General features: G+C 47.8%; 1 protein-coding gene across 6 annotated transcripts in view; it reads right to left on the minus strand.

Annotated features, from left to right (window-relative positions):
• The window catches only part of TNIP1 (TNFAIP3 interacting protein 1), a 55,970-nt gene that overhangs the window by 7,175 nt on the left and 35,040 nt on the right, over nt 1-13,755 (minus strand). For 4 of the 6 annotated variants that reach the window (XM_082211773.1, XM_082211774.1, XM_082211772.1 and 1 more), the window contains 9 exons: nt 10,950-11,156; nt 8,552-8,646; nt 5,918-6,008; nt 5,293-5,382; nt 3,363-3,428; nt 2,461-2,592; nt 1,685-1,813; nt 1,401-1,529; nt 947-1,072 (listed from right to left, as the gene is read on the minus strand). In XM_082211773.1, the coding sequence (XP_082067899.1) occupies nt 947-1,072; nt 1,401-1,529; nt 1,685-1,813; nt 2,461-2,592; nt 3,363-3,428; nt 5,293-5,382; nt 5,918-6,008; nt 8,552-8,646; nt 10,950-11,156 (1,065 nt within the window). The remainder of the gene's footprint in view (nt 1-946; nt 1,073-1,400; nt 1,530-1,684; nt 1,814-2,460; nt 2,593-3,362; nt 3,429-5,292; nt 5,383-5,917; nt 6,009-8,551; nt 8,647-10,949; nt 11,157-13,755) is intronic. The other 2 variants (XM_082211777.1, XM_082211775.1) reach the window with 1 other exon arrangement.

Here is a 13,755-nt window from a genome sequence, read left to right on the forward strand (position 1 = left end):
CTGCTGAGCTCCCTCCAAATCTGGGTGCCCTCGTGGAGCACAAAAGGCAGCACATAACACAGTTCTTTGGCTCTAGGCCTCTGCGTGGATATAAGGAGAGGTTGCCCCAGCATACTCTTACAAAGGTCCAGTGAGGTCACATGAGTGAGGGAAGTAAGAGGCCATACTAGATTTTGACGGACAAGCTAGACAGCAAGAACCACTTCTGGTTGAGAGAGCAACTACCCAATCTTACTTGAACACACCTTGTCTTTGCTTACTGGCATGCCTCTTCCCCCTCTCCTTCCAAAACAAATGACACAATTATCTCTTTTCCCTTAAGGATAAAACAGGCAGCAGATGTGAGCAGCCTGTGGAGCAGGGATGGGGAACCTGTGGCTCTCCATGACACCGCTGGACTCCCATCAGCCCCTGCCAGCATGATCAATGGGTAGAGATGACGGGTGCTGTGGCTCAGCAACACCTGGAGGGACACAGGTTCCCCAGCCCTGCTATAGGAGTGAAGTGACTGAACTGTGGCTTGTGAACTGCATCCCGATTCTGAAGAACTTCCAGAAGATGCCTTCGCTTTGTGAGATTTTGCCTCTTTGTTCTCCTGGCTACCCTCTGGGAGAAGGCGGACAGTCTTAGTGCAGCAATGCAGGATATAGAAGGGATCCCCTGAAGATCACGGCTAGGCCTAGGAGAAGGCAACGGGAAGCAGGCTGATAAGGACAGGGGGGAGAGAGAAGTGGAAGTGCCTAAACTGGACACTGATGTGGCGGGAGGGAACATGGGAGACGAAACTAATGGTGGATAGAAAGGCTATGGAGCAGTCTTTTGGATTTTGGAAAGCACAGGGCAGCTGGATCAGTCAGCAGGCTGGGATTTCAGAGTGGCCTAATTGTCATCCCCTTCATTGCACAGCTTCCTTTTTGAAACCAGAATGTGCTTTCTGGGTTCCTACCTGGCTGTTGGTGAGCACCAACTGCTTCTGAAGCTTATCCAGCTGCTGCTTCAGCTCCTCCTTCTCCTCGTTCATCCTTTCTCTGTCGCTCCGCTCCCGCTGAAAGTCCTCCTCAAAAATCTTCACCTGGCAGGGAACAAGAGGCAGTGAAGTCCTTGGTTCACAGAGATACAACCCCAATGTAAGGCAAGCGCCAAGTGTCCCAACGCTGATGTCAGGAAAAGGCAATGGGCATAACCGTGTTTTGAGCCCAGCTTCAAAGACGTTAACAATAACAACAACAGCAGCAGCAACAACAACTACTTTGTACCCTGCCCATCTGACTGGGTTGCCCCAGCCTAGGAGGCACAAGCTTAGGAGGCAAAAGGGACACTGTGTTTTCTGGAAATAACTTTTGTGTTCACAAATGGTGTCAAACCAAGGGCAGTCCTAGTTTCATGGAAGCCTGCCATACCTGTTGCTTTAGGAGCTCATTCTGGGTCACCACCTCCTGATGCCGGACAGATGCTCCAGGTTCAATGGGGCTGTTGAAGGCCGAAGGGGAAGGAGCAGAGGCTTGAACGTTCAGGGCCTCTTCTAAGGCCTGAGAGGAGTCAGGAACAGAGAGGACAGTTAAAATGGTCTTTTCTCCACAGCAGCTTAGCATCAGTAAACAATATGTTTGCAGATATTGTAAGCTCATAACCTAGGGTAGGAAAAACTGGCATGCCTACAGAGAAGCAGAAGTATATTACCCACCTTATTAAGCCGTAAAATCTCCTTCTCCTGGTACTCCCTTTGCCTGGTGACTGGAGCCAACTGATCCTGAAGGAATTTCACCCTCTGTTTTAGGTCTTTCACCTCACCGGCAAGTCTCTCCTTTTCTGCCTGAGAAAGACAAAGTCATAAAAGTCAAGACAGCCGTATACCTTAGGACCACAGATCCACATTCTACCACCCTCCCTCCGTGCCTCAAAACCAGAAGTAGAAGAACTGGAAATGAAATGAAATGAATGAGAATTGGGGGAAGATTTTAAAAATAAATTTCAGGCTCCTGCCTTGCAGATTCCTTTACCTTCTTGAGAACATACTGTCCCAGACCAGGTGTTGCTATACTACAACTCCCATCAGCCCCAGAAAGCATGGTCAATGGCCAAGGGATTATGGGCGTTGTAGTTCAGCAACATCTGGAGGGCCAAAAGTTCCCCACACCTGCCACTGACTAATTGTCTATAACTGGGTAGCCTGCTGAAATCTCAACAAATGCAAGTGGCTATAGCTTTGCCATCATAATTCAAACTGCCTGTCCATCCCTCTAACCCATGTCCTATCCTCTCTGGTCAAATATACTATCTAGCTCATCTACCTTCACACTAGACAGGCTCAGTATCCCATGCTCAGTATCTTTGGTCTCATCTTTTATAACAGGGATGCAGAACTTGTGAGTGGGACTACAACTCCCATCATCCCTGACTATTGACCATGGTGGGTGCTGATGCATTTCCAGGGAGTGTCGGACCTCTTATCAGACTCACCTCCTCCTCTTCAATCTTGGATTTAGCCAGCAGGAGCTTACGATCAAAATCCCTCTGCTTCTGCTCTCGTTCTGCCTCCAGCTCCCCCAGGGCTTTCTGGGAGTCAGCAAGCTTCTGCCGTAGATCTGTTATCTGCCAGGAGGGGAAGATGACATGAAACATGAAACAAACCACAGAACAGAGCTAGAAATACTGCAAACATTTAAAAATATGCAGTATCTCTTGTCTGACTGTATAAGAATACTATAGAGCAATGAGAATAAAATGCTGATAAAATGGGACATCTCAGACAAAACACACACACACACACACCCTAGAGGCCTTGCCCTGGTATTCCAATGTTTTGAAGTCAGATTAAAAGAGATATTGAGAGGACAACTGGTTATGAATTTTTATTGGAATTAAAACCAGTTCAACTGGAAATCTATCATGAAAACATGCCCACTCAATAGGTAATGATCTCTGGTTTATTAACAGCTGCTCAGCTTGTTATAGCTAAAAATGGGAAAAGTTCTAGGATCACAACACGTAAGGAATGGGTAAATAAAATCTGGCATATAGCACAAGCCAAGCTAACCGAAGTAATGAGATTAAGAGATGGCAGACAACAACAACTACCTGATTGTTCTGTCTGACTGTCAACCGTATGTTGAGTTTGGTGCATCGATGCAGGCCAGTAAGATGGCAGACAAACATTTATCATAAAAAGCATTAAAGCCAGAGAGAAAAAGTCAGTGCCATAGAGAGACCCAGTTTTCCCTCTAGCAACATGCCTGTTAATATTCTTCCCCTCCGACAAGGCATATGAGAGAAACACAAAGTTCTCTTGGTGTCGTATTATGTGAAATAACTGTCACCTATAAAACTTCATTTGTGCAAGGCATTTGGTACCCTGCTATTACCTTCTGCTCGTACTGCTGCTTCATAGACCGGAAATGATGATCCCACTGCTTATTTACCTCCAGCAGCTAGAAGGAAAGGCACAGAGTTATCAAAGGACAGAATCTCAATTCCCTACAATTCCCTACTCAATTCCCTACAATATAGTAGCCAAAGCACTATATTGCCAGCTGTGATGAATATAGGGGTTGCTCGTGCGTAAGTTGCCGCCACTCCTGGCTAAGTTGGCTTGTTAAACCTTTTCTGTCTGGACAGCCCTTCACTTCGTGGCTGCCTCAGTCGCTAGCAGAATCCGTCAGTGGGCGTTTCTTAAACCTTTTCCAGCATAAAAGCTGTTTGACGCCAAGTCTCCTCCTACTCTCCCTGCGCGGAAGTCTTCTGTGCAGGGAGGGTGTGGGTAGCAGAGGACCCGTGCTCTCCCCGCTGGTGTCCAGCGAAGAGTCCTGGAGCCCTCTCGCCGATTCCCCCATCTGCCCCCCTTTATCCCTGGTGTTGCGCTGATTTCCTTCCACAGCTGATGAGCTGCCTCTCTCCCTGCTGGGTCCCTCTCCAGCATCACTTGAGAGCCTTCCCTCCGCCTCTGGCTCCGATGTCAGTTCCCTGACACCAGCGCTTTCTAGTCTGTCCAGCAACTCTCTTACAGGAATAGCCTCCTTCAGGCTCTGCATAGATTGCCAAACCTGATAGCACCCAAAGCTGGTTGACCTTGGGCCTCTCTTAAACAGCAGGAGCAGCTTTCCTGCAACAATAAATGCCTAGCAGCAGACCTGCTGCTGCTTATCGGAGGCAGGAGGAAGAGAGTGACAGTAGTAGATCTGGAGTTGAGCAGCAGCGGCACTGGACTGGCTCCATTGCTGCACCAATGCAGCCCCGACCTTGCCACCTCTTTTGGATACATGGCAGTAATGCTGCTGCCAGGATGCTACTGTTGCAGCTCCATCCCACCTGGCATCTCCAGTTAAAAAAGGTGATGCAATGTGAAAAGGGAAGATCTCAGCAGGAGACCCCAGAGAGCCATTGTCAGCAGACAATCCTGGGCTGAAGAGAAAAAGGCACCTGACCCTGCTGCTAATGCAGGCTACCATTGTGGGATCACAGCTTAGGCCACATGGCAACATCACGGAGCAGCAGCTCACTCAATATGTCGAGGGTATGAATCAGATCTCGATGTTTCCAAGGAAAGTGGGAGGGGGGCAGATGTCAGGTTCCTGGAGATATGGGAAGCACTGTCTATTCCCAACATGAATCGGCCTGACATTTAAGACTGTCTTCAGAGGTCCTCATCAGGCTATCCCTATCTTCTCAAGTGAGGCAAGTAACTGGCAACAGGGCCTTTTGGATTGTGGCAGAATGTAGGAAGCCAGACCAATGGTTCACGGAGCTCAGTATAGTCTACACCAGACATAGGCAAACCTGGCTCTCCAGCTGTTTTGGGACTACAACTCCCATCATCCCTGACCACTGGTCCTGTTAGCTAGGGATGAGTTGCAGTCCCAAAACATCTGGAGGGCTGAGTTTACCTATGCCTGGTCTACACTGACTGGTCCTCCGTGCTTTCAGACAGGGGTCTCTCCTTGCCCTACCTAGAGATGCCAGGGCTTGAACCCTGCAAGATGATCCACCTCTGTGGCTCTTCCCTAGAGAGCCTTGCCTTTGGAATGCCCTTCCCTGGTTCATTCCCCAGGCTTCCCTGGGGGGTGGGAATGAAAGCACTGCTCTTTGCTCTGACTTTCAACGTGATCCAACACTGCCCTGCCTTGTGGTTTGTGGGTTCTCCGCTTGCCGGGTTAGTATTGTGACTTCATCTGGTTACAGTTGTGAGTTGCCTCAGGAAACTGTGCATTTAAGGGGCAGGAGATGCAACACTTAAAATAATAAATGTGCTGAGCTCTCCTCTGGCCTTAGGTCATTTGGGGCAGATGTCCGGCTTACCTCATTGCGTTGGTGCTCGAGGATCTTCACTTTCTTTTCACTTGACCCCAACATGCTTTTCCCCGTGGCTTTCTCCTCTGCGACCCCCTTCTGAAATGATGACACACAAAAAGGTCCTGAGAAGCGGCTAAGCCAATCATAGCAAGCAGCTCACGATTCAAGAGCAGCACCCATGCTTCTCCCTCCCAAAGCCAGCATCCAAAGCACTGAACAGTAAGGCCTATTTTCTCCCACAACAACCATGATCCAATATGCACTGGAAAGGCAAATAACTACCAGGGTGGTTTTATTGTCATGTTTAATGCATGCATACGGGGGTGGCGGGTGGGGGAGAGGCAGTTCTTAAGCCTTCAAGTGGCTGGAGCAGAAAGTCCAACAGCCATTCCATTCCAGTTCTGCGCTCTTGAACAGTTATCCTGCAAGATCAGGCCCAGGGTAGTGAGGCAAGATGAACAGACTATCTGGTTTTATAGCAGGGCTGGGGAATCTCCAGATGTGGTTGGACTCCAATTCTCCTCATCCCCAGGCAAAATGCCAAGGGTCGGGGATGATGGCAGCTGCAATTCAACAACTTCTGGAGGGCCTCAGATTCTCCATCTCTGTTTCATAGGGAAAAGCCCCCCACCTGTTGCAGTCCAGCACATTCTACGCCTTCCGCCTTGACTCCTTCTTTGCTGCCCATCATCACCATCTTCCTGAGCTCCAGATTCTCACACCTACATTGGGAAGGAATAATATTAGCAAAACGAACATGAGGGAAGAGAAATCATTCTTCTGGCTGGAGCTGACCAAAGACATTTTGCCAGCTGAGGCATGGCAGAGCCCCTCTGCCCCATGGTGTGTGCCAGGGCTGCCACTTACTGTAAACGCCACGGTGAAGCTGCTCCCAAGTCTGGAAAAGGTTCGCCACAGTGCCCAGCCATGCAGCTGCCAGCAACTGAACCCCACATGGCATGAGAGTGTCTGGCAAAAGGGCTCACTTGTTCTGACACACTGGTGGGAGTATGTGCAGGGGGCTGCTTGCTCGGCTGCCCCTCTGCCACCCGAGACAAGTGGCTCAGTGTTACTTATGATAGGCCTGCCTTAAAAACTCTAGGTTCCTATCTTAAAGGGACTGCAAAGGGAAGCAGGAGGAGACTTGGAAAAGGCTTTCTGAGTCTCCACCCACTTCCCTTTTAAGCCTCTGGGATCAGAGCACAAGGCCAGGCCCACTTGTCAACCATGTGATGTCATAAGGATGGCATGTGATTGACAGGTGGGCAGCCCCAGCCACCTGTCCTGTTTGGCTTGCGAGGCAGATCCTGGTTGCATACTGTCAGTGCCAATGAGGATCTCATTACTCTAAAGTAACATAACCTTTGAAGGGAAAAAAAATGAGCCTCTTAGTTCACTTTTATGTTAACAATGGCAGTGTTCAAATCAATACAGCGTCTACATCCCCATGGAACCTGGTAAAGTTTCTTCTTTACTAAGATCTGCAAGTAAATTAAAAAGAGGACAGTTGCCCCTGAAGTTTGAAATGCAAGACTTCTATGTTTGTTCTGAATTTTTGCTTGGTATGGTGGCTAGATTTTACGGGGAGGTTTTCCTGGCGTCAAAGTCTTTTCCATTCTAAAGCTTGCACCCCCCTCAGCAACAGAATGTGATGCAGAACAAGACTTCAGGACAAGATTTCTTTCCTGAGGGCCAGCTCTGCTGTTATAGACAATGATGGAGAACAGCTCAGAGCACATGGAAGTCACAACCAGGCAGGTCCTCTAGAGGGCAGCATCTCATCCACGAAGACCAAGGGACAACTTTTAAAAGCTCTTTTGACTGGAAATATCAAGAAGGTGAAAGCCGAGCTATTCAGAGAAGCTTGGGTCTTCCCCAGCCAAAGCAATCAGGACACCAGTGTCTGCTGTCTCTAGGGAACTGCTGGTTGGGTCTTAAAAGGCCAAAGGACTTCATGATCTTCAGGCTAGGGAAAGGCTGAATCTTTAGCCCTCTGCAGGTGTTTGCCTGAGCCCAGGGGTGTTCAAAGTGTGTGGAGGGGCAGGGGCATGCATGCAAACCCTGCTGCATCCATGTTCCCAAGTCCACTTGCTCCTTTTAGACCTTCATGGCTTGAAGGAAGCTGCTATGCAGGTTTGACTGAAGGCACTTAGAGGCCTCTGTGCAAATAGGGAACCAGACTTTATCAGGAATCTCAGTCATGTAAATGCTTCTAAGTACATTCCGTCCAATGCACTTCAGACGGTTGCACTATATGGCAACTTGAGGATGGGGCTTGCTCAGACAAACACTTGCAGAGTGATTTGGGGATTACTTACTGGAAAAAAAGGGCAGCACCAAGGTATTAGGGTCTCTTTTCCAAGGTTCACCCTGTGCCACCCAATGCAAGGAAATTCCCCTTATCCTTCTCTGGGATTTCCCACCATTGTTGTTACTTTTCAGGGAGTGGCTCCACTCCTTCTGTTCCTTGCTGCAAGGTGGGTTGGACTCCCAGTGCTTGGAATGAACTATTCAGATGAACTAATTTACCAAATTATTTTTTTAAAAAATAAATCTCCGAATTACACCTGAAAGTAGTTCTGGGTCAACTGAACATGAATTAAATTTCCTTTGCAGTGAAATTTGGGAGATTTTAAAATCATTTTAATTATATATGTGTGTGTGCACATGTGTTTCACTGCACATAACTCCGTAATCGTGGCCACTACATTTGCCATTTTTACCTATCTGAAAAGTGATGCTGCTGTTTAAAGCTTAAAGATCAGAACTGTTGGGAAAAATAAAATGCTTGCATGTTCTGTTGTTCTTGCAGTGTATTTTATACTTTAGCAGGACAGCTTGCAAAATTCTGAAGGCTGAAAAATATCTGCCAAGCACCATCACAAGCGAACTGTGAAATGAACTGGAATGGAATTAGTTTTTGGGGGTTTTTTGCAAGGGATGAACTAGAATTAATTCCTTTTCTAAAATGAACTTTCTAAGCACCTGTGTTCTCTGCCATAACTGCACTCCCCTCTCAAATCCAGGACTGGAAGTTTCTTTTGGGCTCTTTAATGCTTGCACAGGGTGGCTGCACAGTTTGATGGGCCTTAAGAAAACTCACTAGGAGCAGAGCAGGGCAAGGGACAAGGGGGCAGTTTCCACCAGCTTCAGGCTTCCAATATTAACTTCAGTGTCATCACACACAGACACACAATGAAAACGCCTAGATCACTGCTCTGCCCAGCATGACTGTATTCTCCTTTCCCACCTGACATGCCCTCACCTCAGCTTCTCTGAAACCTGGTTCCTTTGCTCTAGTTCCTTCTCCAACTTTGCCCTCAGCTCCTCATTCTCGTTTCGCAGCTCCTCACACAAGGCCTGTATAAAAAAAAATGGGGGAGGAGTACAAGAAGCATCAGCAGTGGAAAGAGTTATATCTTATTAGCCAAGGGCCATTTTCTTGGTCATAAACAGCTTCTGGCAATTGGCCACCTGCTCTTAGCTAGCTGTCGATGCTGAAATTTGAATTTCCTAGTCCCCAATCCCATGAACCCTTTTCTCAGATTTTGACATGAATGCCAAAGCTATATTCCACCCCGTCTTCCTTGCTATTTATATCCCACCTTTTCTTTAAGGAACTCAGGACAGAGACTTGGTCTCCCCCACCATTTTATCCTCACAACAACCCTGGGAGCCAGGTTAGGTTGAGAGATGGCCCCTGGTTCGAGCTCATCCAGTGAGGAAAATTTGCACTTACATAGCCTTGGTATGACACTGTAACTATTCTGGTTCTCTCTAATGTTGAGGAAAGATGGGAATAAGAAAGCAGGAATTATATCTGCCTATTAAAACTGCAGGGCCAAAGTAAACAGGATATTATTCACGTGGACCTTGCATGACTTTTTTGGGGGGGGAACTAATAGTTACTACGGGTATGGGGAGATGGATTGGGATCACAGGAGACTTTAAACCTCTGCCCCATCATGGTTCTGATCAGAGGCAGCCCCTGTTGCCCTGCCCTCCACACCTGCTATTCGCAATGGGGTGAAAGTCGCAAACGGTAGGTGCAAAGAATATCAGCCACTTTAGTCAGGATTAGAGGCAGCCTGTATTTGCACCTCTTTGGGACTGACTGGGACAAAAGGGTTAAAGTCCTCCAGATCCCCATATGACAGTCTCTCTCTCTCTCCCCCCCCCCCCCGCCCCAGCATGCTGGTTATTTGTCATGGTGTTTTGTAAACTGTGCAATGCCAAATGACACGGAATAACATCCTGTTCAGTTTGGCCCATAGAAGGACGCACATCTGGGCATCACTGCCAGGGAATAAAAAAAAAAATAACGCAATTCTCCTTCCTCTTGAGGACTTCCCTCGTTTAATTTACTGAAACAAACTATAAATCACCCTTTAAATGGCCAATTGCACAATGGCTTGCCCCAGGGAAAAGTCTTTTAGTGGTGAGTTTATGACCTGAAAGGTTGTGGGGGGTGTCTGATGCCTTACTAAGGGTGTGTCATATCCTCAAAGTTTCCCTTCCTAGTTGGAAAGGGAAGAAGAGATGACGGAAGAAAAACTAAAGTGAAGCTTCATTCAAAAATGCCAGTGTTTCCCTCATCGACAACATTGCGAACAGTGGTCAGGAACCTTTATGAGGTCAACAGCGTGCCAGAGGACAGGTGGCTTTAGAGAGTACTTGAACGCAAAGTCTGGTGGCAATGTGACTGGAAACACACATAGTCAATGGGGCTTAATTGTTGCTATCAGTACAGTAGTGGATAAAGGTGGAACTGTGATCTAGAAGTTCCCAGTTAAAGACTCAGCTCAGCTGCAAACACACTGCACAGCTGCTGCTATTTCCCAGGCGTGGTTCAACATCCATCACATGGGAGTGATAATGCTGGCCACATGTTGTTGTTTTTAAAGGGGGGAGTGAGTGAAAAGGAAGGCAAAGAAACAGCCCTGGAAGGAGAAATTAAAATGTGATAAAATGACAGGGCCAAAACAGCTATGTGGCTTGTAATATTTCTTGGTTGGTGCAATAGCTGATCTTAAGTTCTTACTTCTGCTTACTTGTATCCTGATCTCCTGTTTTGCTTTTATCTGCTGGGGAAACCCAGCCAGACGGGCAGGGTATAAATAATAAAATTATTATTATTATTATTAATCTGCAATGTATGTTGAGCTTACTCGTACTGAGTTGCACTTTTGTTGTAATGGATGGGTGTAACGGGTGGAAGGCATGGGCATGTCTGGTGCCTTGTATTGCTCCAGGAGCAGTACATTGTATGGAATAGAATCATAGAATTGTAGAGCTGCAATGCCGGAATGATAGCTAAAGAATCCCTGAGAGATGGCCATTCAACCTCTGCTTTAAAACCTCCAATGAAGGACAGTTCACCATCTTCCAAGGGAGTCAAATAGCTCGTACTGTCAGAAATAAAAATTATTTTTGCGGGAGGAAAGTGTTGTGGGTAGGTGCATCACATTCCTGCCCCCCGCCACAGTAAGTGCATTTAAGTAGTGATGGGGCACATGGAAGTGTAATGTTTACACGGGAGAAAGGCCAGGCGCATGTGTTTTGGCCACTCATTGGGATCTGGGGTGGGGTGGGGGGAGAGAAGAGAGGAAGCCAAGACAGTTGTTCATGAAAACCAAAAAGCAAAATGAACTATGCACATCTACCAGCAGCCTTCGAACCTGAAGGATGGATGTTCTCTGCTCGTTCTTGTGCACCTTGGAGGCCAGCCGGTTGAACTCCAGAGCCATGCGCCCCAGGTGGGCAAAGAGCTGTGTTTTGTCCGACTCCTCAGCAAAGAGACTCAGCGTGTTCTCCAAGCGCTGGAGGTGCAGCATCAGGTTGCCGTCCTCGTTCTGAAGTGGCTCAATGTCCTGCAAAAGACACGGAGGCGCAGAAACATTGTAATCTGGGAGGAGGGCAAATAAGGGCGAAGTTTAGGCAGGCTCAGAGAAGCAGCTTGCCACCTTTTCCTTCCTTCATCCGAGGCCTGGAGTTGGCAACACTTTTGTCTCCGGATGAGTTACTCTGGACTTATTTAAAGAAATACCAGCTACAAAGTGAGCAGGCTGGATAGAGTCCCCATGTTGGGGGGAGGGCACGGTTTGCTTTTCCTGGACAAGGTATTTTCCCTCTGAAAATCTCACCCTGAAGCTGCCCCTATGCTTCAGTGGCAGAGTGGGGGGTGGACAAGATGGCATGGGAGGGAAGAGGAGACTTCCCCTCCTCACAGTCCCACTCAACTGCCCTGGCAACCTTGAGTGGTGTTTTTTTCTAAAACAAAAAACATAGAAAGCTGCCTTATACCAAGTCAGCCCCCTGGCTGTGGCTCTCCGTGACTTCAGGCAGGAGTCTCTGTCAACCCTACTTGGGAGATGCCAGGAATGAACCTGGGACTTTTTGCATGGAAGCCAAATGCTTTGCCACTGAGCCACAGCCCTTCCCCAAACACTTCAGCTTCGCCAATCCCTTGGTCTTTTGGGTTGCCGTTGTATGCAGCTCTTCCACTTACAAAATAATAATAAATTCCTCTCTCTTTTCTTAAGGTGGGTTGACCGGGAGTGTGAACAGTACAAAACTGCTCTCATTTTATGGTCTAAATGTTCAACAGCACTCTAAGCATAATTTAACGTCCAACTCTGGTTCCTCAAAAGTTGGGCTAAAACACCAAGGCCAGTGTTTAGTCCTTGAGGCCCTGCATGAGAGATGATTCCAGAGAGATCCAGTGGCTTTCAGGCACTTGCCCTTGTCTGTGGTATTCTGCACTTCCAGAAGAACTCATTGCATTACCCATGCCCCTTTCACCTTTGCCCTGGCTCTATTATTGCTGAAAATTCCACCTGAAGGCACCTTAGCTGGAAGCAGCAAATGGAGCCCGCCCTCCTATTAAGGCAAAGTAAGATTACCGCCTCAGGCGGCAGATGCTAAGAACAGAAGTGGATGCCCCCCCCCCTGGCTGTTCTTCTCTTTGAAGGACAGAGCTGTGTGTCTCACTTAATAGTTTAGTGCCTGCTACCCTTAGGCGCAGAGTAGGACACCCCCTCATTGCTGGCACTGAAGAAAAATTCAACTGCTAGTCCAGTTGTGTATGTGCCATTTTCCCTTCACCTCAGACTGCTAAATATTTTAAGGTGACCTTGCCAGTAAAAAAAAAAAAAAAAAGGATTGCCAGAACTAGTTTGCTTCCAAGCTTCTAATGCCACCTAAAAGTAGTGCCTAAAAATAATCCCCTCTCAGGTTTTTTCCAGTTGCAACTAATTGAACTTCTAAAGGACTTTAAACCAATTTGGACCAGCCGTTTTGGGAGCGCTGAAAAATTCCTTTGACACTTCAACACAGAAAACAGCCAGCATGTAATGTAGGAGAACTCCAGGGGTGCTTGAACTCTGCAGCAGAAGTCTACAGACTTGGGTCCCCCCCTCCCCGCCCTACCACGCACTTTAAGGACAGGAGACTCTGGCATATCTTCTGAGTTTGATTTGTGGCTGGGCTCCCCAGCACTCAGTTTCAGAGCTCATTTTCCATACTAAATATACGAAGGACGAATGAATGAATGATAACTAAAGTGTCTCTGATGATGTACTTGGTGTCTTTCCTTCACCACTGAGCAAGGCAGCATGTCTTTGGTCTGTATACTTGGAATTATGGCATGTGGCTTCCTGGGAAGACAGTGTGGTAGCTTACATAAGAAGAGGCTGAATCAAGCCAATGGCCCATCTAGTCCAGCGTCCTGCTCTCACAGTAGCCAACCAGGTGCCCGTGGGAAGCCTGAGCAAAAGAGTACTCTCCCCTCTTAAGGATTCCAGCAACTGGCATTCAGAAATGTTCTGTCTCCCACAAGGAGACTGGAAACAGAGACACTCCTAGGAACCAGCTCATCAGACCTGCCTTATACCAAGTCAAATCATTGGTCCCTTTACTTGAGCATTGCCCTCACAGACCGACTGAGGATTTTAGGCAGGGTTCCCTTCCAGTCCTACCCAGAGATGCAGGGGTTGAACCTTCTGCATGCAAAGCAGATGTTCTGGCCCTTCCAGAAGCGCAGGCAAAAACCTGACAACCAATGAATAACAACAAAAAGCTGAGCACAACTCTTTACTCTCTAGCAAGTGCCTCTGAATAAGGATTCTATTCATTCCATTCTCTGTAATTTCCACACTGCTAATGAAGAAAAATAGGGACCCGGGTGGCACCACAGAGCCTAGGACTTGCTGATCAGAAGGTCGGCGGTTCGAATCCCCGTGACGGGGTGAGCTCCCGTTGCTCAGTCTCTGCTCCTGCCAACCTAGCAGTTCAAAAGCACCCCCGGGTGCAAGTAGATAAATAGGTACCGCTCCAGCAGGAAGGTAAACGGCATTTCCGTGCACTGCTCTGGTTCGCCAGAAGTGGCTTTGTCATGCTGGCCACATGACCCAGAAGCTGTATGCCGGCTCCCTCAGCCAATAAAGCGAGATGAGCACCGCAACCCCAGAG

Source organism: Podarcis vaucheri, assembly GCF_965113315.1.
Source record: "Podarcis vaucheri genome assembly, chromosome: 2".
Classification (NCBI taxonomy): domain Eukaryota; kingdom Metazoa; phylum Chordata; class Lepidosauria; order Squamata; family Lacertidae; genus Podarcis; species Podarcis vaucheri.